Raw genomic sequence first — 20,662 nt, forward strand, 5'->3', positions numbered from 1 at the left:
AGCTTCTGCATGCTACGGTTCAGCTAACTCTGACCTATTCGCAGCATAGCTCAATCCAGCAATATCTATCACCAAACTGCACCCAAGCCTGCCCACGTTGCTATCGTCAATATAGTTTCAGTTGGCTTCGACTTAGCCGCGCGGCTGACACGTGCCCCTTTGGGTAACGTCAAACAGCCATTAAGCCATATGTCAATTGATCAATGGCTGAATCTTGTTACGCCCGGCTACAGCGATTCGACCCAACAAGGAGTTTCCAGAAGCATACGCTAGCAACTTCATATGCCGGGTAGACGAGGACTCGGCCGTTAGCATAAAGCTTGAAGCCATCAACTAATCATATATGTTGAAGGTGAGGCTTTTCAGCCCGTAAGACTAGCATATTGTTTTTCGGATAGACTCATCGAGCTCGGTAGCAAACATTACAGCATAGATGTGATTCTCTTATGTACATTCCATCACGCAGAACCTTTGTAGGACATGGCGTGTCAGCCGTATAAGTGGACTTGTCCATATAATTTGCTAGCTCTCGGCTCTGCCAGCTCCCGCTTGCCAAGCTTGGGGAAGCTAAGTGGGACTGCCTGACTGGCTGATATAGTCGCACGAGAGCAGTTAAAATCGGGATAATTTGTCAGGAGTTGCCCGGTTTTTACCACGGATGAGAACCCTTCGTTTGACCTGTCGTAAAGATGTCTGTATAGCCGTTGAGTAGACACCTTAGCTAAAGTGGTAAGAGGAAGTTTCAGTCAGAAATTGTAAATCAATTACATGTAGGTGTAAACACTAACTCTACGTCCTGATACTGTGATTCTCAGCACATTCCCATTCCCTATACCCATGGATACTAGAACAACTGTATACTGTCGGTCCCAATATTTGCATTGCTCGGGAAAAGCATAGTCAACATCGTATCAATAGCCCACCCTTCCTACAAGCAGTTCCAAGATGAAGCACATATCCACAGGCCCAAGCCTGAAGCCACTTATATACCGGCACCACGCCATGCCCATCTCAAAGCCGGCTGGCCCACTCACCGTCTGACGTGCAGCTACCGAACAGCATCGCCGAACCTCATCGTGCGTCTGCGGGAGATGCCAAGTGGCGCCACACTGTATCCGGATGCCGGGACTGCACCGTGAGGCTTGAACTGCCTCCGAGCAACATCACGGCCAGATACAGACCATTTCTCTCGCACGCAAACTCTGCTTAACTGCTCACCGTTTGTGTGTATGGTTAGTTGCAGGAAACGCCGGCAGTTGCATCGCTTGGAAGAGCAATCTCGGCAGTCCATAATGTCTGAAATCAAAGCACAACTTGGGGGCCTCCCGAAATTTTGCAAACTTGAACCATGAGGAACTCAAGCTTGCTGTCCATCGAGCCTCACCCACCAGGACAAGCTTTCAAGTTCGATATTTCACCGTCAATTCAGGCATGCTCTTCAAACGGCTTCACCAATAGTCTCTCCTCTCTCCTCCAAAACTCGCAGCTCACTTCTTCTCCGGCACAAACTCAATTACAACCTTCCCCCTCCTGTTCCGAATCGAAGCATACTTGTGCGCCTGAACCACCTTCTCCAGAGGAAACACCTCCACCGCAATCGGCTTAATCGTCCCATCGTCAACCAACCGTGCCACCCTGTCCAGCGTCTCAGCCTTCGGCGTAACCACAAAGAAGAGCCATTTCACATTCGGAAAATCATCCAGCTCCTCCGGCTTGCCCTTCCCATACTCCCACGCGGCCGGCGGTTGTCCAACCGTAATGATGTGCCCATTGCCCTTTACCGTCTTCCACGTCTTCCCCAAAACAGGGCTCCCAACAGTATCAATAACGACATCAACGTCCTTGATGGTATCCTCCCAGCCGGGCGTGTTATAGTCAACCACCCGGCTGGCACCCAGCCCCCTCAGAGATTCATGATGCTGCTCGCTCGCAAGAGCAACAACCTCAGCGCCAGCCAGCCTCGAAGCCATCTGCACAACAATAACGCCCACCGCCCCCGAAGCCCCCGTAACGAGAACCCTCCACCCCCTCTGCACCTGCGCCCGCTCAAAAACAGCCTCCCAGGCAGTCAACAGCGGGATCGGCAGCGCAGACGCCTGCGCGTGGCTCAAGCTCTGCGGCTTCCTGGCTACCTCTGCGCTCTCCACGATGGCGTATTCTGCCTGGCCCTGGCCCCTCCAGCCGTGGATCATGCAGAAGACGTCGTCGCCGACCTTGAGGTCTCCCTTGTATTCCGGCCCCAGAGCGGCGACTTCGCCTGAAATGTCGTGTCCTGGGATGCGGATTGGGTGCTCCCAGAGCTCCCACCAGGTGATCTCGTCGCCGGTCAGCCCTGCTGCGTGGACTTTGATGAGAAGCTCGCCATTCTTGGGGGATGGCTTGGGGACGGCGGGGTTGAGGGTGACTTCGGGGTTGGCCTTTGTGCCGAGGACCTCGACGGCTTTCATCATGATGGCGGTTGGGATTTGATTGGAACGTCAAGGATGAATTTGACAATCTCTACAATACCTGTACACGAAGATGTAGATATATTGATATATATATATATTCATATCAATGTGAGCAAATGCGGCTGACTGCTGATTTCGTCATCTCGGGTGGTGGTGGATTCCCGGGTCGGGTCTCCCGGAGCGGCCGCCTCTCGATTGGGCAACTTTTCGGGTCGGGTGGCGGGGACTCGGGTCGCCAATCTAAGCTTGAACAACGTCCCAGATGGACAAGGACGATCTATATCTCATTCCTTTCCAAGAGATGTGCCGTCAGATATGTGTGAACAATTCTCTTCAGCATGCGCATTTTCCAGGAGCAGAAATGGCGTCCCCGCAGCTGTCTACTGAATGTGCCACGGAGTTACTGACGCCAAGTTCAGGGCCTGGCTCCTACCATCCCAGCTTACTTTATTACTGCGAGGCCGGAAGACTAGGTACGTAAATATTTATAGATACTGAAGATCGGTTGAAGTTCGTCGCTACACTTACACGTGGGCCACGCGTCAAATCCCCAAGATGATGACTCTTCACAAGATGGTCAGTTACACAGAGCCTCTGCCCAGCTGCCTTGTCACACACTCTTAGGCAACAATGAAAATATCCGTTCCGAGACAACTCAGAGACAAGAACAAACCCCCAGTCCATCTTATCAAATTCATACACATTTAGAACAGATCTAAGCCAAGACACCGTCATCCTTCTCATACCCACGGCAAGCCAGAGCCCGCGATGGCTTACCACTCAACCACCCCTGTCCAGCAGGGAAGCGATTCCTTCCAATCCCACCCCAAGCCTCAACGAACTCGTCCTCGCCACTCCGCAGCTCATCACCACCCAATGACCTCCCGTCCCTGACGCAAGGCACGACACTGTCTTGCATGAGAGAACCCGCGCCGCTCTTCAAACCCGCATATGATATTCCCTGACACACTAAAACACCAAGCCACCATCACCACTCACTCACTTCCCTCCTCTTCCCCCCCCAACCCCCTCAAATCCAATCTCACCCACTCCCCTCACACACTCCGCAAACACCAAAGCCAAGTAACAAAAAAAAAAAAAGCAAAATAACCATGGCAGAAGCCGTAGGCATCGCCCTCAGCGTCCTCCCCATCGTCATCTGGGCCCTAGAGAAATACTCGGAGCCCCTGGACGCCTACAGCGACTACCACCGCGCCATCGGCACCCTCCAGGCCAACCTGCAGATCCAGCGCATGCACCTCGAGGCCACTTTGCAGAGCATCGGCCTGCGCCACCCGACGCCGCGCGAGCTGGCCGACTGCTTGCGCCAGAGGTTTCCCTCGAACCATTGCGAGATTGCCTTTCTCGTGCGCCAGATGGACGAGATGCTGCTGGGGATGATGGAGGGACTGCAGGTGGACATGAGCCGGAAAGTGCGTTTTTTTTTCCCTTCACTCTTTCTCATCGTCAACTACATAAAACATAGAAGCACTCACTCTTCATCATTGGCCGTGATATTTGTATCCACCATGTCGTCCTCATCCTCATCACCAAGCATAACATGTAAGCATACATACTCACATCCACCTCCAGCCCCTCTGGACGCACGAATCCCCCGACAGAATCTCCTGGGAATGGCGCCGCGTAAAGCGCAGCTTCCGCACCAAGAAATGCGACAAAATGATCCGCGACCTGCGCAGCTGGAACGACGACCTCCGCCACCTCGTCCAAAGCTCTGCCTCAGCAGAACCATCGCTCCCTCCAGGTCACGAAAACTACGCCATTCAGCGGGTGAGAAGGCTGTACAACAGGAGCAACTGCGAGTCGGTGCGACAGACACTCCGCTCTTTGCATCGGGCGCTGCGGGAGGTGGTGGTTGGGGATGGGGCGGGGGGTCATCAGGTTTGTATTGAGTTGACTGGTCTTCATGCGGGAGGGTTTCCGCTTTTGACGTTTCGGATTGGGGTTCTGCACGAGGTGGATGGGATGGAGAGCGCTGCTTGGAAGCTGTTCTATGCTGCGGGCGAGGCAGCTCAGGGGAACTCGGTATCGGACTCCCAGCCGTATTCCTTCTCGTCGAGGCCTTCAACGCTTCGATCAAGGCGGTCTTCTTATTCGCAGAGCCTACGCGAAAAGGCACACAGCATATGGAGCAAATCGCGAGACTCATTCAAACAACTTCCCACGCCAAGAGGTATGTCATCCCCAGCTCCAGCCACGAAACCCATACACACGAACAAACCCTCTAACTCCCCTCAAAGCGAGCGTAGAAGACACTTCAATCACAACAGTCCCACCAATCCCCCCAAAACCACTCATCCCCCTCCCTCCCGCAATCACCAACCTCTGCAACGCACTCTCCTCCCCCTCCCACACAGAAGAAGTCTTCGGCTCCCTCAGAGACCCAACACCATCGTCCTCCCACGAAGGCATCTTCTCCCTCAGCCACCTATCCCGAAACCACGACACCATCATACGGGAAATCTCTCTCGAGAAAATCATCGCCACAGAGACGCAGCGCGTAGCACCCGCCATCCAGCCCCTGTCCGCAAAACGACGATACGCCATCGCCGCCTCCCTAGCCTGGGCGGTGCTCTACCTCGCAGACAGCCCCTGGCTATCCCACGGCCTAGACCGCCACAAAGTCAAGCTCTTCCTCCAAAGGAAACAGACAAACGGCCTCATTGGCCTCTCCGAAAAAGCCTACCTCTCATCCCCCCTCTGCCAACCAACATCTCTCCCCTCCCCCGCATCGTCATCCACCTCCCTCCGCCAAACAACAACAACAACAACAACACCCAAGAGCCTCATCTTCGACCTCGGCATCCTCCTCATCGAACTCGCCGTCAACCAGTCCTTCAGCAAAGAGTCCCTCTCCGCCATCCTCCAGCACGATTACCGTCCGTTGAAGAACTATCTGGATCGGGTGGAGCAGGAGGCGGGTATCTACTACTTTAATGCCGCGCAGAGGTGCGTGTATGGTGTGTTTCTTGCCGACCAGGGACAGATGGATTTTGATTTGGATCAGTTCCAGCATGAGTTTTATAGCACTGTTGTGGCACCTCTGCAGGCGACGTATGAAGGTCGGTAGCTGTGCGAGAGGGTTGGAAGCAAGATGATCGATACATATATGGCCAACCCAAGTGTAGAAATGGACTATTACAAGACTTTCTTCCAGAAACATCGCTGCTCACAGAGCTACGGCATAATACGTCCACTACATCTGTCTTTACCCTCATAGATGGCAATGCAGAGGAGCAGCGCAAGAAAGTCAGCGACTTACTTCCCATTGCACTGGTGGAAAAGCTGAATTTATGCAGGAGAGCAACGAACAATTTACTCAAGAGTTATCTAGGTATAGCAGACATGAATAATACATCCACAACAACAGGCCGTTGCTATGAAGACACCCCCCGATGACACCTCAGCCCTGGCCGTACCACAATCTGTCAACCCTATCCGGACACCATCAAACAATTCCAATGCAACACACAACAATCTCAATTCAAGTCAACCGCTCTTTCAATAAAAGTATCTCTACGTCTAGCAACGCCGCGCCCGCTCCCACCTATCTTCTCATGCTCTACACAGGCATCTCTGTTAAAAACCACACATTTCTGCCAACTCCCTCGCTTGACCCTTGCTTTGCCTTGATAGTATACAAGTGTTGCGAAAGTAGACAGACAAAACCCCCTAATACTCGCTGGTACCCATCCCTCTTGTATCCTAGATGCAGTGGCAAAGCATTGTCTGAACGTAATAGAAAGAAAGGGACGAGGACCACACAAGTAAAAACCCATGTTCCGCCGCCGCTCCTCCCAATCTTTCTCGAAAAAAAGGCACAGAACGACCCCCTCTAGAATCACCATCGCCTTTCTCGCATTTGTATAAGACATCGTAGCCGCATCTAAAGCGGCTGTGCTCGTCGGTATTTCCATGGTGTGTATTAAGTTCGTGCACTTCATTATTGGCCGGTCCCAGTAAGCGGAGGAAAACCAGACCGTCTTGACTCAAATTTCCAAAAGAAGAAGAAGAAGAAAAGGACTCGGAAGCTCCTCTCTTCGTTTACGGCGAGGCCCAGCCACCGGCAACATCGACCCATTCGGCCAGACAGGAGCCGTCCTTGCCCTCGACGTCGACAATGTCCGTGTCACATCGGCAGCGGCATCCAACGCCGTTCTCCTTGGGTTCGTCCCAGCTTTCCCAGTACTCGTCCTCCTCGATTCGTTTCCGCTCGTCCAGGGTGGTCGACTCCAGGAAAGGCGGACGGGGGAGCTGTCGCGCAGGGGCATTGGCAGGGCAATGCTGGATCGTTGTGTGTCGGTATCCAAAGTCTCGGAAGTAGTGAATATCCCGAGGGGCCAAGAGGGCTCCGGCAGCCAGAGAGTGGATAGGAGCATCTCCCCACTAATCAACGGGTTAGTCAACATGCCAACTTGTCAGTCCACAAGGCCTGAGCCGTGCTGGTAACTTACCCGTTCCATCCAGAAGCCACCACTTCGGTCCATCATCTCAAAGAAGTCGTTGTACTCCTTGCTGCGGAACCAGCTGAGCTTGGCAATCTCAAAGTTGGACCAGAAGTGACACATGTTGTACTTTTCCCCCTCCATTGCCTCGGGGTCGATGGGAGGCAGGCTGCTGGGCTTTCCCTGGAGGATCTCCTCGGGCAGCGGCGGGTTGGGGTCATCGCGCTGCTCCTTGGGGGGTTCCTGAGGCTCGACGAACATTTCCCAGAGGCCCTGTGACGTCAAGTTGTTCATTCGCTTATACGCCGAGGCATACCGGAAGATGTTGGGGACGGTCTCGCGCAGCTCCTTGACAGCAATCGTGAAGCCGTAGGTCTTGTTGTTTTCAATCATCTTGAGGAAGGGGTCACTGCGATGCTGGTGTCAGTTATGCGGCCTTTGGGTACAAGAGCCGACGGGCAACGTACTATGTAATGTCGCAAAAGTAGGTGATTTCGGGCTCGACGCGCCAGTACCACTCGTACTTGAGAAGCAGGGGGTGGTTGTAGAAGAAACTGGGTCGCAAGTCAGCGGTGATCTCGTACAAGATGCCGTCGCAGTACGGATGATGGAAAGAACTCACCCAGAGTAGAAGCGACACATGAAGTGGTAGCTCTCCATGCCACCGTACATGACGGCCGCATCGCCCTGCTTGGCAATGCCCTCCTTTGCGACCTTTTCATCGATCCAGTCCGGAAAGCCCCAAGTGCCCGGCTCGACCTTGCCAAATTCGACGGGTGCCGAGGTGTAGTTTCGCACAGTCTCCTTGAAGTTGTCGTCGAACTCTGCATCGTTGAGGAAGACATACGGGTAGTGATACCACCGGTTGAAGTGGCGCTCGACGGACTTGATGGACTGGATCACGCCATCAATCTCCTTGTTGCGGGCCAAGACGACAAACGCAGCGTTCGCTCGCGGTGTCGAGGTATCGGGCTCGAGGCAGCCCGTGACGAAGACCTTGTCGTGCTTTTCGCTGATTTTCCTACACGCAAGCACAGTCAGCAGTCTGCAAACACAAGACAACATGGCGTCTAGACATACCGAATGGACGGCGGCGACCCGGCGGGCATCAATATCCTGCCGGGAGAGCTGGGATGCCTAACAAACAGCACCAGGATGAGCACCACCACCAGCACCGGGAAGACGAGGACGACGCCCAGCGGGATGGACACGGCCGAGTTGCCGCGTAGGCGCAGCGGCCTCTGAAAGAAGGCCAGGCTAGACGCCAGCCCCTTGTTCTTCTGGCGCTTCTCGTCCGCCGTCGGCAGCTCTGATGATCGCCCACCCGCTCTTGATCGCCGGAAGATGTCCATGGCGAACTAGCTACCAAGCCTGCCTATGCGGCAGGAACAGCAACAGCAGACCAAGAAGGGAGACGAAGAATCGACGCGTGTATTGGTTCGGTCAGAGAGGAGCCGAGATCGTGAATGGTGACGAATGCCCGTATCGAACGAGGTGTGGGGGGGTTGTGGCAGATTTGAGGCCAGATCAGTGAAAGTCGAGACTTCGTAATCAGGGGTGCAGGTAGGTTGATTTTATTTTTTTGGCGTTTGGAGGGGGGATCGTATCAGGTTATCGACAAGCCCTGCAGCAGTTTGGTGCCAATCGCATAGAACTCGTGGCAAACCGGTATAATCTGGCTCAGAGGGGTCTCTGATGGGCTGATTGAGCCTGTCGAGCCGCAAAGGGGACAAGGATCGTGATGCCACAGAGCCAGAACGCGCCTCTGCGTGGAAATTGGATGCGCCTCTCGCGGGGCACCGGCCAGAATCGGACTCGGACGCCAATCTCAGCTCCTCGCGCCAGACGGTAGAGGAAAGGAAAGGAAGGGCGCCTCTCGCTGTCAAAGTGTGGGCAAAGAATGTCGAAACATCAAATCGACTGTTTTCCTCCTTCTCTTTATCTTCCGTCAAAAGGAGAGGGAGACTGGGTTCGTAGTCTAATAGCCGTTCAATCTGGCAGATACCGCCAGACCGCTCGCCGCTGATTGGGGAATCCCAATCCTTTACTTCCACTGGCGTTAGCGCAGGCCCGGCAGAATCCAACTCTTGGGGCAAAAAGAAGGACAAGAATCGACAGCACAAAAAAAGGTTCGCTGCCGCCGCCGCTGTTGGACAGGTACCTCGTCTGCCGACCAATGCCGCACAACGTGCACGTACCGCATAGCAGCATTGGGAGACAGCGACTTCGGTGGCCATCTAGTGGCGCTGTGGCCAATCAGCGGCGTCCTGAATCGTGAATTTTCCGAGCCATAGCAAGGGGCATAACGCCACACATGGATAAGGGTCCAACGGAAGGGAAGATGTATTTTCCCCCTTTTTCGCCTAAACTTGTGCTTCGACTCTCACCAGTGAAACTCCACTCGATCTACCTCGGGTGGTTCAATAATAGCTGCAAAAAGCAAAAAGCAATGATCTCGCCCGGGCTCGAACCGGGGACCTTTTCGGTGGTGTCAACAGATGTTGTTAACGAAATGTCATGACCAACTAGACCACGAAACCATCTAAGCCGCTGATTGGCTGATCGTCGCTCTTTACAAAGAGCTCTATCAACCTCAACCACCGACGCCGTCAACCTCGAGGAGGTCCAAACAAAAACCAACAACTTGAACTTCACCTCACAACCTCCATAAACAAAAACCACCATGTCCCAGAAAATCAACGCCAAAAACCTCTCCTACAACTCCTCCCTGCCCCCCTTCCTCGCCGCCCTCCGCGCCCAGGCCGCCGGCGCAACCGGTCCCGACCCCATCCTCTCCGCCCAGCGCCGCGCCGCAAAGAAGCGCTCCGGCAGCCAAGAGGCCGAGGATGCGCCCCTCATCGTGGACGAGCACGGGAACGCGCTCGAGGACCTGAGAGTCAACAAGGACGGCACCGTGGAAGAAGCAGCAGCAGGGGCTGGTGCTGAGGAGGAGAAGAGCAAGGAAGGCGATGCAGACGCTGCGAAGAAGAGCGAGACGGAGCCCGCGAGAGCTTCGATAGGAGGGCGGAAGCGCAAGGTCGGCAAGGTGGTGGGCGAGGAGGCGCAAGATGGTGCGGCCGAGACTGCGTCTACGGGGAAGAAGAATGAGACGTCAAGCAAAGAGACGGATGATGCCGAGCAAACCAGCAGCCGCAAGCCTAAGAAAAAGGCAAAGAAGATTAAGCTCAGCTTCGACGAGGATGAAGGATGAGCCGAGGATAATTTGAGCAGCACGAACAACAGCCACGTTCAGGGACCATAGATTGACCTTGATGCGGCAGCTCATTTTGAGAGTGACTCTCAATCATTGCCACTGCAGCTTCACATAAGCTCTCGGTCACCAGCGTAACCAGCAGGACAACTGGAAGTTGGGGACTGAAAACTGCTGGTGTAACTACCAGTTCTGGCAGACCCCCGGAGCACATTTCCGCTGACGGAGGCGTCTCGATGGAGCTTCTCGATAATGCCAGAGGCACGCAACAAACATTGCGGATATCAGATGCTTGGGCCAAGCATCCCGCATCAACATTAGCTTAATCAAAAGATACCCGCCCCTGATTTGTCAATGCTTGTGATTCACATTGCAACAAAGTCAAGAGTATCTACAAAATACACAGCCGCGTCCCATCTGCCCCCCGGGCATGGACATCTCGCTCCACCCAACCTCTTATGCCTTGATAATACATCGTCATGGTACACCTTCCCTCCCTGTCAACCAATTTTCGCTTCCTCTGTCGTCCACCAGCTGCGCATTTATCGGTAGCGGTACTCGGGCTTGACGAAGTCGGCAAAGGTCTTGGGCTCGGCGATCTCGGGGGCGTGGTGGTGGCCGTGGTGGTGGTCGTCCTCGGGGCCGACATAGTCCATCTTGTAGACGCTGCCGCACTCGGGGCATCGCTCGACGGGGCGCTCCCTGGAAAGCTACATGTTGTGAATCCCGCCTCGTCAGCACTGCGTGAATCGATAGCGCAACCTTCCGTCACTGAAGATCCAAGCACTTACGCCGAGCCAGATGACGACGTGGGAGTCGGCGGGGTGGCCGGTGCAGCCGGCAAGCTGCTCGTCGCCGGCGGAGCGGACCAGAATGGGGTTCTCCATGGTTCCCTTGCGGCTGGAGTCGAGAGGGCGCATGTCGAAGATGTCGACACCCTCCATCTTTCCGAGGATCTCGAGACGCTCGAGACCGGTGGCCTGCTCGAGGTCGGTGGGGACGGTGCCGGGCTTGGCGCCGGGGCCGAAGAGGTCGTCCTCGGACTTGATCTCTGTCGTGGGGGGGAGAGGAAGCTTCGCGTCAGCGATTGTCATTGCGAAGGGAGTGGTGTATGTCGTGATGGATAGCCAAGATAGCTATAGCTACCTAGCCGAGGTAGTGATGCATGCGTGTGGACGTATAAACAGGCCGAGACAAACATACCAGACAGAGTCTTGTAGGGGCCAATCTTCTTCTGGGCGACGCCAGCAAGAGCAGCAGCCTGCTCGTTGGGGTTCGCAGGGCCAGCAGAACCTAAATCACAGCCCCCGTCACGTCAGCCACAGCTCCAATAGCCCTCCGAAAAGTCGCATCTCCATCCATCCGAGCATCCCATCTCTTGCCCAAGCTCGACACAAAGGAGGGGGAAAAGTTTCGTACGGCGAGCAACAGAGGTGGCGAAGCCGCGGGCAATGGCCGGAGCGGCAGCGGCGCGGCGGGCCGCAGCGATGGCAGAGCGTTGCAGGAACATGGTCGTCGGTCGTCGGGGAAGCTGGCGGAGGTGCAAGGGAGAGCAAAGAGGAAGTTGGTGATGGGGTTCGGTTTTCTGGCTTCGAGGGATTTGCGGATGGTCTGATTTGAGATGGCGCCCCGCTCTCGGGCGGGAATTGGCCAATGGCGGGCTGTGGTTTGTCAACACGTGACCAAGCTCTTGTGTGTGAGCTGATGATTTTGTGATTACCTCATGACAGGTGGGAGAGCTGTGTCTGATAACCGATGGCTATGACGATGGATACCTGGGAATAGCTCAGGAAGCCTGCTTGCTGTTCGACACTATGCGATACAAGTTCAGATGGATGATATACGCGAGCTGTCCAGCTGTGTCTTGAGCTTGTACTACACAGCCCGATATTCCCAACCATTCTACCATGAACCAACGCAGCTCAGCTCACAGGTATCAACAGCTTCGACGACCAATATCGTTGGAGTGTATGTGAGTGCGTCTTGGATGAGGAAATCATACATGACTAGTCTTACAGAGATGATACAGCAGTGCAGCTACAGACAAAGTTAGTTGTAGCTGTACCCGAATGAACGTCAAAATCAGTCTGCTCCCTCTTCAACGGCATATACCCCCAGGCTCCATGTTCAAGTATAGAGGACCAAAGGCGTGGGCAGTCTCAAACAAAAGCCGTCCTCAAGGCCAAAGGCTCCTCAATGACAAGACTCTCCAATGACGATAGACTCCGCCTCGCTCTGCGCACGCAATCGTCGTCTCTAGTTCGCATCGGGGCCTCCCTGGGTGCTCTGCCGTTCCTCAGCCTCCTGTCGCCTCTGCGCCTCACGCCGCTGCTGCTGTTGGGCTCGAAAAGCATTCACTCCCGCATAGATGGGAGTCGTGGAAGCGGCAGCACCAAGCGCACGCGCACGAGCAGCAGCACGGCGTTCGGCCCGTCTGGCCAGGGGAAGCGGGCTCGCCGAGTGGTGGTCGACGACGTCTTCCTCCGTAAGCCTCGACTTCTGCGGCGACGCAACCGCTCTCGTGCTGTATGGCGAGCCCCTCTGGTCTGTGAGCCAATACTTTCGCGTTCTTCCCCTGGGACCGTAGATGGCCAGCTGGTTCCTCTGGGCGGCTGACATCAGGACTGCGTGCCTCATGACGGAGTCTTGATATTGTTTGCTGAGAATGTTCACGGAATCGTCGCAAAGCTTGTATACAATCGTTCGGATCGATCTCTTTGGGTTGTCTCCCGGGTTGGGCATGAAGCTCGCGGCTTTCTTGAGGAGCCGCCACCGGATAAAGTCGAACGGGTCCATGGCGAGGAACCCCGTCCGGTGCAGGTGCTTCAGGTCCGAGATCTTACATGCCAGGCGATACATCAGCTCCTTCTGGCACAAGCCGCCAGGAGGCATGTAGTCTTTGGAGATCAGCTGGTTAGGATGATACCTGCTTTGCTCCCCAAAGACCTCCCTGATCTTCTTGAACTTGCTCGAGTTGTCCCGGTACCGCTTCAACTCTATCCGCAACGACTTGTTGCTAGGGTCCAGCTGGCTGAGGTAGGCAACCTCTCTCTTCCTCTCCGACTCCGGCTCTTGGCGGTCCAGGAATTCCACAAGCGAGTCCCACGAGGGGTTCTAGTACTCTGACGACTCGCTTATTCGCTCAACTAGAGTACCGCGAAGCAGCAGAGGCTCGAGAAAGGTGCGTCCATCGGGTGACACTTTGTACACCCTGTCGTAGGGAGTCTTGAGCAGTTCTCTGAGGGTGGCTGCATCTTTGGGAGTGCCGATGGTGGGCGGCGCCGTGTTGATCTCATAAGGATTGTTCATGACGGGCGGATTCAGATGAGGGACGTGATGAATATGTGAACTGATGACTGCATGCACATGGTTAACTGGCGGACGGATACACGCAGGCAGGCGGCCGTCATGAACTCACTGTTTCACCGTAGAGAATGGTGTGCGCAACAAGTGTAAACGAAATGTCTTGAATGCTGATTGATACGATGATTCGCCAGTAGTCGGATGATACTGGTCTGTACGTGTTGTTGCTTGGAGAGCGAATGGATGCAAGGCGGTTGCATCAAAGTATATCAGCTGAGGCGATGAAGAGCGCAAAAGGGGGAGAGAAGAGATCAAAATAGAGAGACGTGATTTTATAGAAGCATTGCAGACGCGCCTTCACGTGCTCCATCGTCTGGTGTCTGTTTGTTGACGTGCTGGCAGCTGGCAGCTCGGCCACTTGGCAACGGCGCATAGCAACCGACTGGGCCAGGCCAGGCACGAGGCTGATATAGGAGAGAGCACTGATGTATCGATACAACCGCGATTGGACGATGAAGCAGTGCTTGGATATAAATCTAGGTCATCTATCTATCTGTTGATGCTCGAAAACAATCATCTAGTCTCATCAGCCCTCCATGTCCCATGCCTCCATCTTGTGTCTTTGCCTGATACTGCCATTAGCCAACTCACCACATGTCCATGGAAAGGCGCGACTAATAATCTATCAGCCTCACAGCTTCTCCTCGGTCGTCTTCGCCTTCTTCATCGCCGGAACAGCCACTCCATCCTGATACCCGCTCGCCACATGCTTCCCCTCGGGACTCCATATCCTGCTCTCCATCATCCCCCTGCCCGCACTCACTCTCGGATAGCAAACCTCCTGAATCCACCATCCGTCGCCCTTCATGACCGCTTCATCAGCGTTAACATGCACGTAAAAAGAATATGTCAAGCTCGCCGCAGACCCGAGATTGAAGCCCCAGCCAAGGGAGTTGGTCAGCATAATCAGCCCGTTGCGGTCCGCCTCAAAGGCGTGTGCCACGATGTGCGCATTGGCATCGTCCTCGGGAATCGGCTTGTGCAGTCGGTAGAGAATCAGCTCGCGCCGCTCGGGAACTGCTCTGCTCTCGTTGTAGGCCTTCATGTCGACCTTGTACATGTCCAGTATCGGAAACCCTCCGTGGCCGGCGTTGGGAAACATGGTCGTGACAGCATCGACGTCCAGCTGCGGGCTAGGATCCCACTCGTCCGGCGCTCGCTGAGACAGGATGTCTGCATAGCGTGCCTGAGCTGACCCATCCATCTGGTGGTCTGCCGGTGATGGTGCGGGACGCTTGAACGTCGTGAGACAGGCAAAGCAGACGCTGCCCAGCGGCTGATCAGCATCCGACTCCGGAAAGGGGCCGGTAGGGACACTGGATGGCACTGTGGGCTGTCGCGCCTGAACCAGCTTGGTCGCGAATGAACGGGTTGAGTGGACGTTTGTGACTTGATAGATGAATGGGCGATCAATCGCGCCTGGTTTTGTGAAGACGCCTTGGATAGACTGCCCGTGATCCAACGGTCAGTTCAGACTCATGAGCCCGCCAACAGCATCTGCAGACTCACGTGAATGCCGAGTTTGCCATTTCCATTGCTACCGGCTTCCTTTTCGTCCTCCTCCACAGCTCGCGCGGCCGCCAAAGGCGCCTGGGCATAGACGTGGCCTCCGAAAGCCCCAGGAGGAAAGTCGAGTATGTTGCCCTTTTTATACGGCCTGTTGTTCGTCCTTTTCCAGGGCAGCTCGTCTCCCGGCCTCCATGCCGGCGTACGGCTCATGAATCTCTTGGCGCCATCTTGTGCGACGTGACGCTGGTCGGGGAGCCGTGATAGCTTCAGAGCCTCATAGAGGTCATTGCGCCTGAATTCGGTGGGTGCGTCGTCGCCATTGGCGGCCATCTTGGACATTCACACGACGCGCTTCGGTGATTTGCTTATGCTGAAGCCTTGCCGTGAGTGCCGTTTCCCCCAGCGTTTCATTCACTTGCAGCAACTGAGTCGAGTTACTCATGTCTTGTGTAAGAGCAGGGAGACGTTGACTGTGGAGATTGATATCGCGCTCAAGCTGGCATTGGACCTCGGCTCGGACACCGCTAGCTGCGCGGCCGAATTGCCGGCTAAAAACAGGTGCAGAGCATCCAATGACACTCATCTCTATCGTGCTGCGGATATTGACCATCATTGTCGGTTCCGGGGATTTTTGGTATAGTCAGAGAGCCGTTGATTCTTCAGATTGCCTATTTGATAAGGATTCGTCGCCTCTTGTCGCCATCAGACGCGGCATGTGACAGTTCACCAATTTGAAGCTAACAGTCGTTGTGCCATGAGGTACCTTGTGTATACAAAGATTTGAAGCCATCCATGGTGAATGAAACAGCGATTCGCATATCTCTTTGCCATCGAATCCATGTGGTATTGTTGAATTGGTTACGGAGTAGATACCGATCCATCGGATGCTCCTCCGTCTCCTACTAAACTCTCACACGGAAGCGGCGTCTTTTCCTTCAGCCACTCCCGCGTCTTGTCAACGGAAAACCCCTCCGCGGGCATATACGCCAACTTGGGCAGCGCTGGAGCTGCTAGGTAGTTCGTGAGGTCCAGTCTACAACGACAGCATTGAATTGAATCGAGAAGTCGTCATATTCCATACGCGCACACGGCTGTGTCGCCTCAGCCTGCTGGGCGCTTGGGGTTGGGAGACAACACATTGTTAGTAGTTGGTTGTTGCACAATACCCGAAGACGGCCCTATGCATTGCATCTCCAGGCACTAGACCCTCATAGAGTCCATCTACCTTAGTATGCAACAGAAATATGTGATTGCTTAATATTCTTAATTTTTCTGCTAGATAATATTCTTCTCTGTCCACAACTGACCTCGATCAATGATACCTTGAGCATCTTGGAGAGGAAGCGAAGTGCAGCCCCATGCATCTCGCCTCACGCAGCTTACCTACTTACCCTGTGATGTCACTCGAGCTTCACAATTTCACCCGGCAACATGATGCACCAAAACAAATACAATGACACCACCGGCAACTGTCGTCATCGAGCCATCACCCGATAAATGTCCCCTCCATGAAGAGACAATGATGAAAAATAAAATGAACCAAAGTCTTCAAGCATATACCTGGAATTTGGGGATTTGGAGACGAGCAAGGAAAGCCTATTTCGACTTCCGAGTGACACCCTGTTGGCCACTCCTGCCGTGTTTCAGCTCCAACGTCAAGCAAGCGTCATTGATTTGCATCATCCCACATACCTCACAGCTCATCTCACCTACTCACCTACTTGCCTTTCTTCCTTCACCTCGCCTTTCTTATATTGGCAACCCGCCTCACAGCCATTTCAGCAGCATCCAGCGAGACGAGGAAACATCACCAGAAGAAACAAATCACCGCAATCAGCCTACAATCATCAATCGCCACCATGCTTTCCTGGCTGGCTCTCAGTCACGACTCGGACCGTCGCCGCCACGATGAAGAGCACCAGCCCCTCCTCCCGCAATACAACGAGGCCACGGAGCGTCAAACCCGCCTCCATGAAAAGCTTCACACGTACCAGATGCTCCGCGCGCTCTCCAACGGCTACATGCCCTCCAACGAACAGACCATCACCCACCTGCGCACGCTGCTCTCGGCAGACGTTCTCAACCCGCAGGCACCTGGCCTGAGTCCCTCCGGGAGAGCCCTGGTCCGCACCACGCGCATGTGGATCAGCGAGCTCATCGACCTTCTCCAGGCCAAAAACTCCAATGATCAGATCCAGGACTTCCTGTGGTACCTGTCCAAGGCACGTCTGCGAGTCGACGCCTCGGACATCCAGGCCAGAGCCAGCAGCAACAAGATGAAGGCAGACGTCATGGCCGCCGTCGCCAGCATCAAGACGGTGGGATCGCTGCTTCTGACAAACTCCGACTTTCGCATCTTCCTCACAGATCTATCTACCGTCTCCCGTGAAGTCTTTCGTGATACGGCCTTCACGCTGAGCGACGTGGCCCAAGAGACAGCCAAGAAAATTGAGCCGCCAAAGGAGAAGCAGCAGGCTCTCAAGCACGCCAACGGAGATGCCCAGCCTGCTCCCTCGACCGACGAGCTGCAGGAAGAGGTCACCCAGGTGGCCGAAGTGGTGGCTGACGGTGCCACCGACGTCCTTGGAGCCGCAGCCCGCAGCGCGCGAGATCACATCGAGGGCGAGGAGCAGGAGGCCCTTGCCTATCGCCTCAAGCAGGCCGTGCTCAAGCTTCGTAAACGACCAAACTACTCGGACTCTGTGTCCACCTTGTCCCTCCTTCTGAGGCGCTATCTCAAGGTCTACTCTCAGGCTGCCGCTCGTACGGCCGAGGTCGTGGAGGAAGACGTCGACATCAATCCGGAAGCCGATGAAGCTCTCAAGAACTTTTGGCAGCTTGTCACGTCATTTGGCGACAAGGAGGCCTGGAACCAGGTGGAAAAGTCGTTCCGGGAGGTCGTCGAAGCCGGCCAGTCCGATCCCGCATTCGAAGACCTCGTGAACCACGTGTCCAAGCTGGTGCAGGACATTCTCTTGGATCCCGAATTCTTCAACAACGCGGAGAAGCGCTTCAACGAGATCCGCGCCAAGTCGAAGGAGCTCACAACCGAGACGTCTATTCGAGAGAAGCTTGATGAGCTGCTCGGCAGCCTCAGCGCGGCTCTCCGCTCCGTGAGCCAGGATACTGAAGTCAACCAACTCATTGCTAGCTCAAGCCGTATTGCACACCTGATCTCACCCAAGAATCAGTACATCAACAGAGAGATGACGTCGGACCTTGTCAACGTGTTTATCCCCATGATTATCCAGGGAATTCAGTATCTGCCAATCCCGCGGCTTGAAGTCTCGACCCCTGATGTCGATCTGCTTCTCGAGAACCTGATCCTGCAGCCTGGTCGGACGATCAACAACACCTCGTTCCTTCCCTACCGGCTCCAAGTTTCGACCCGGAATGACATTGACATTCGTAAAGCCCGCTTCCAAGTGTTGTCGACCGTGACGTCGCTGGTCACGATCAAAATCTCGGGGCTGTCTATCGCGGCGGAAGACCTGGGATACTGGTTGCACCTGCACTCTGGCATTTTTAGGTTCATGGACGAGGGCCTGGCCAGCATCCACCTGGACGAGCGCGGCATTGACCTGATGCTGGACATTGAGATTGGCCGGGACCGACTGGAGAAGATTGTGACCCTCCGCAAAGCCAGCGTCCGCATCCACCACCTCAACTACACCCTCCGCCAGTCCAAGTTTTCCTTCTTTGCCTGGCTGTTCAAGCCCTTGGTCCGGCCCATCATCAAGAGGGCGCTGGAGAAGAGCATCGCCTCATCCATTGAAGACGCACTCCACACGCTCAACCGCGAGCTGCTCTTTGCCCGCGAGAGACTGCGCGCAACGCGCATCGCCAGCCCCGAAGACCTCTGGACTTTCATCAAGGCCGTTGCCGCCCGGCTGGTGCCACGGCCAGACCCGGAGATTGCGGCCAGGATTGGCGTGCGGCCGGAAATCTTCCGCGACCGCTATGCTCCGGGCAGCCTGGTCCAGCTGTGGGAGCGGGAGGCTCAGGACGCCAGCCAGAAAATCTACGAGTACGAGCGAGGCGGATGGCGCAATGACATCTTTGGCGTGCGGACGCGTCCAGCTTAGCCAGGTCCAGAACGAGGCCTGTCAGCCAGAGAGGGGAAAGCTGCCGCCTGGCTTTCTGACTCGTCACATTGGTTCGTGGTGTACAGCATGCGAAGGGCTGTGTGTGTCGATTGTACTTGTACCGAGCAGGCATGCCGACCTGTGACGTGCGGCGCGAATATTGGTTGCCGGCTTGGATCGGGAGAGCGAATGGGAGCAATGGCGCTGCCACCCAGACACGGCCGGATATTGCGGGAGCCCTTGTGTTAGGGCCTATCGATTCTTTGGCTTGCTTTTTCTTTTTGCGATTTCGTGCTGATCAATTGTGGCCTCAGTAGCCAGGTTTGGCTCTCCTCCAAGTGTGGTATCCTGATTCAGGCAGCTGTTGGGCTAGTATGGCCAAGGCGGCACATGGCATGTTGAAATCCGGGGCAAGATGACGATTGTATTTTGCTCTTTGCAGCGCTCTGCTTCGGATCTGGGCAGGCGAGCTTACCGCTGCACTGAGCTGGCGGAGAGTGGATTCAGGTAACACAGCAGCAAAGTGTGTGAAAACAAGTCATTGGTCGAGCCGCTGCTGCGTCGATTCGATGCGTAGGGAAACGTTAGTATGAATGAATGGTCGTGATGCGCAGAACAAGACTGTGCGTGCGGGTGCAAGTATGTCGTAGCACCTGGTGTTACTCATCGTCTCGTTCCCGTGACACGAAGAGCAAAGGCCAACTTTTGGTTCGTGGGTTTTTACTCGGAGATGGTTGTCAGGAGAGAAGCAGGATGAGACGAGCAGGATTCTGGGAGTTGGAGAAGGTTGGGGAGGGCAGCAAAAAGCAATGGGCAGCGCAAGAAGACAACAGGAGCCGTTTGACGATGCCGACATATGCGCATGCAGAAGAAGACGATTTTGGAAATCAGGCCAGCAGAGCGGACAAAGCCCGATTCGACGGCGAGGGGGTGACTTGTTCTTCCTGCACTCAGCTGGAGCGTGCTTTGGGTGGATGGCAGAGGGACCGTGGTGTGGTGTGGCATTGGTGAGGAGAGACTAGCCAGGGTCTTGGGCTTTTCCGGGGGTGGATCGGAGGATCCAACGTGACCTGTTTATGGGGTTGAGGGACAAGGCGTTTGTTCGATTCGGATGCTTGTTGACTTGATTTGCTGCACGTCTGATGGATGGTTGAGTGACTTGAGAAGCTGGCTGGCTGGTTGAGAGTGAGAGGGGGACAGATGCATGGCTTACTCTTGCAGCAAATCACGACTGAAAATGAAACCGGGGTTTGTTCTTGTGCATGTAGGGCATGTAAGGGTATGGATGCTGCCATGCATCTCGACCGAAACAGCGAAGAGGCGAAACCCGGTCTTCGTGATGGCATCTGATGACTGCTTGACGGATTACATTTACAGTACTGTAGTAGGTGGGCTAATGTCAACGGCACATAGGACCTCGTACGTGCAGGTGTCCCGTATGTCAATGTACGAGCAAGCCTATCATGTCATGGGTTTTGCAGGGGAAGGGGGAAGGGGAGTGATCCGATTTGTTTTTTTTTGTGACGGGTCGATGTTTTTTTTTTTTTTTTTTCTTTCTTTTTTTTTGTCTTTTCTTTT

The 20,662-nt window shown here is 54.8% G+C and overlaps 8 protein-coding genes across 8 annotated transcripts; 3 read left to right on the plus strand and 5 right to left on the minus strand.

The window, feature by feature from the left end:
- Positions 1-1,487: 1,487 nt before the first annotated feature.
- CCMA1212_001371 (uncharacterized protein) lies at positions 1,488-2,450 on the minus strand (the record flags this gene model as incomplete). The annotated part of the gene is made up of 1 exon (XM_073698800.1): positions 1,488-2,450. The coding sequence occupies one exon, from the start codon at positions 2,448-2,450 to the stop codon at positions 1,488-1,490; it is 963 nt and encodes a 320-aa protein (XP_073562607.1).
- Positions 2,451-3,562: 1,112 nt separating this feature from the next.
- On the plus strand, positions 3,563-5,541 carry CCMA1212_001372 (uncharacterized protein; the record flags this gene model as incomplete). The annotated part of the gene is made up of 3 exons (XM_073698801.1): positions 3,563-3,883; positions 4,044-4,644; positions 4,712-5,541. 3 exons carry the CDS (start codon positions 3,563-3,565, stop codon positions 5,539-5,541), a joined length of 1,752 nt encoding a protein of 583 aa, XP_073562609.1.
- A 974-nt stretch (positions 5,542-6,515) lies between these two features.
- On the minus strand, positions 6,516-8,368 carry CCMA1212_001373 (O-glycoside alpha-1,2-mannosyltransferase-like protein 4; the record flags this gene model as incomplete). Its single annotated transcript, XM_073698802.1, has 5 exons — positions 7,997-8,368; positions 7,539-7,937; positions 7,384-7,470; positions 6,926-7,325; positions 6,516-6,857 (listed from the first exon to the last, which is right to left on the minus strand). The coding sequence occupies exons 1-5, from the start codon at positions 8,266-8,268 to the stop codon at positions 6,516-6,518; spliced, it is 1,500 nt and encodes a 499-aa protein (XP_073562608.1). The 5' UTR covers positions 8,269-8,368.
- Positions 8,369-9,599: 1,231 nt separating this feature from the next.
- CCMA1212_001375 (uncharacterized protein) lies at positions 9,600-10,127 on the plus strand (the record flags this gene model as incomplete). The annotated part of the gene is made up of 1 exon (XM_073698803.1): positions 9,600-10,127. One exon carries the CDS (start codon positions 9,600-9,602, stop codon positions 10,125-10,127), a length of 528 nt encoding a protein of 175 aa, XP_073562604.1.
- A 542-nt stretch (positions 10,128-10,669) lies between these two features.
- CCMA1212_001376 (uncharacterized protein) lies at positions 10,670-11,637 on the minus strand (the record flags this gene model as incomplete). The annotated part of the gene is made up of 4 exons (XM_073698804.1): positions 10,670-10,837; positions 10,919-11,178; positions 11,331-11,420; positions 11,547-11,637. 4 exons carry the CDS (start codon positions 11,635-11,637, stop codon positions 10,670-10,672), a joined length of 609 nt encoding a protein of 202 aa, XP_073562606.1.
- A 746-nt stretch (positions 11,638-12,383) lies between these two features.
- CCMA1212_001377 (uncharacterized protein) lies at positions 12,384-13,436 on the minus strand (the record flags this gene model as incomplete). Its single annotated transcript, XM_073698805.1, has 2 exons — positions 12,384-13,196; positions 13,275-13,436. The coding sequence occupies 2 exons, from the start codon at positions 13,434-13,436 to the stop codon at positions 12,384-12,386; spliced, it is 975 nt and encodes a 324-aa protein (XP_073562605.1).
- A 685-nt stretch (positions 13,437-14,121) lies between these two features.
- CCMA1212_001378 (uncharacterized protein) lies at positions 14,122-15,329 on the minus strand (the record flags this gene model as incomplete). Its single annotated transcript, XM_073698806.1, has 2 exons — positions 14,122-14,937; positions 15,000-15,329. The coding sequence occupies 2 exons, from the start codon at positions 15,327-15,329 to the stop codon at positions 14,122-14,124; spliced, it is 1,146 nt and encodes a 381-aa protein (XP_073562603.1).
- Positions 15,330-16,858: 1,529 nt separating this feature from the next.
- On the plus strand, positions 16,859-19,084 carry CCMA1212_001379 (uncharacterized protein; the record flags this gene model as incomplete). The annotated part of the gene is made up of 1 exon (XM_073698807.1): positions 16,859-19,084. One exon carries the CDS (start codon positions 16,859-16,861, stop codon positions 19,082-19,084), a length of 2,226 nt encoding a protein of 741 aa, XP_073562602.1.
- Positions 19,085-20,662: the final 1,578 nt, after the last annotated feature.

Source organism: Trichoderma ghanense, assembly GCF_004382785.1.
Source record: "Trichoderma ghanense strain CCMA-1212 chromosome Unknown scaffold_1, whole genome shotgun sequence".
Taxonomy (NCBI): domain Eukaryota; kingdom Fungi; phylum Ascomycota; class Sordariomycetes; order Hypocreales; family Hypocreaceae; genus Trichoderma; species Trichoderma ghanense.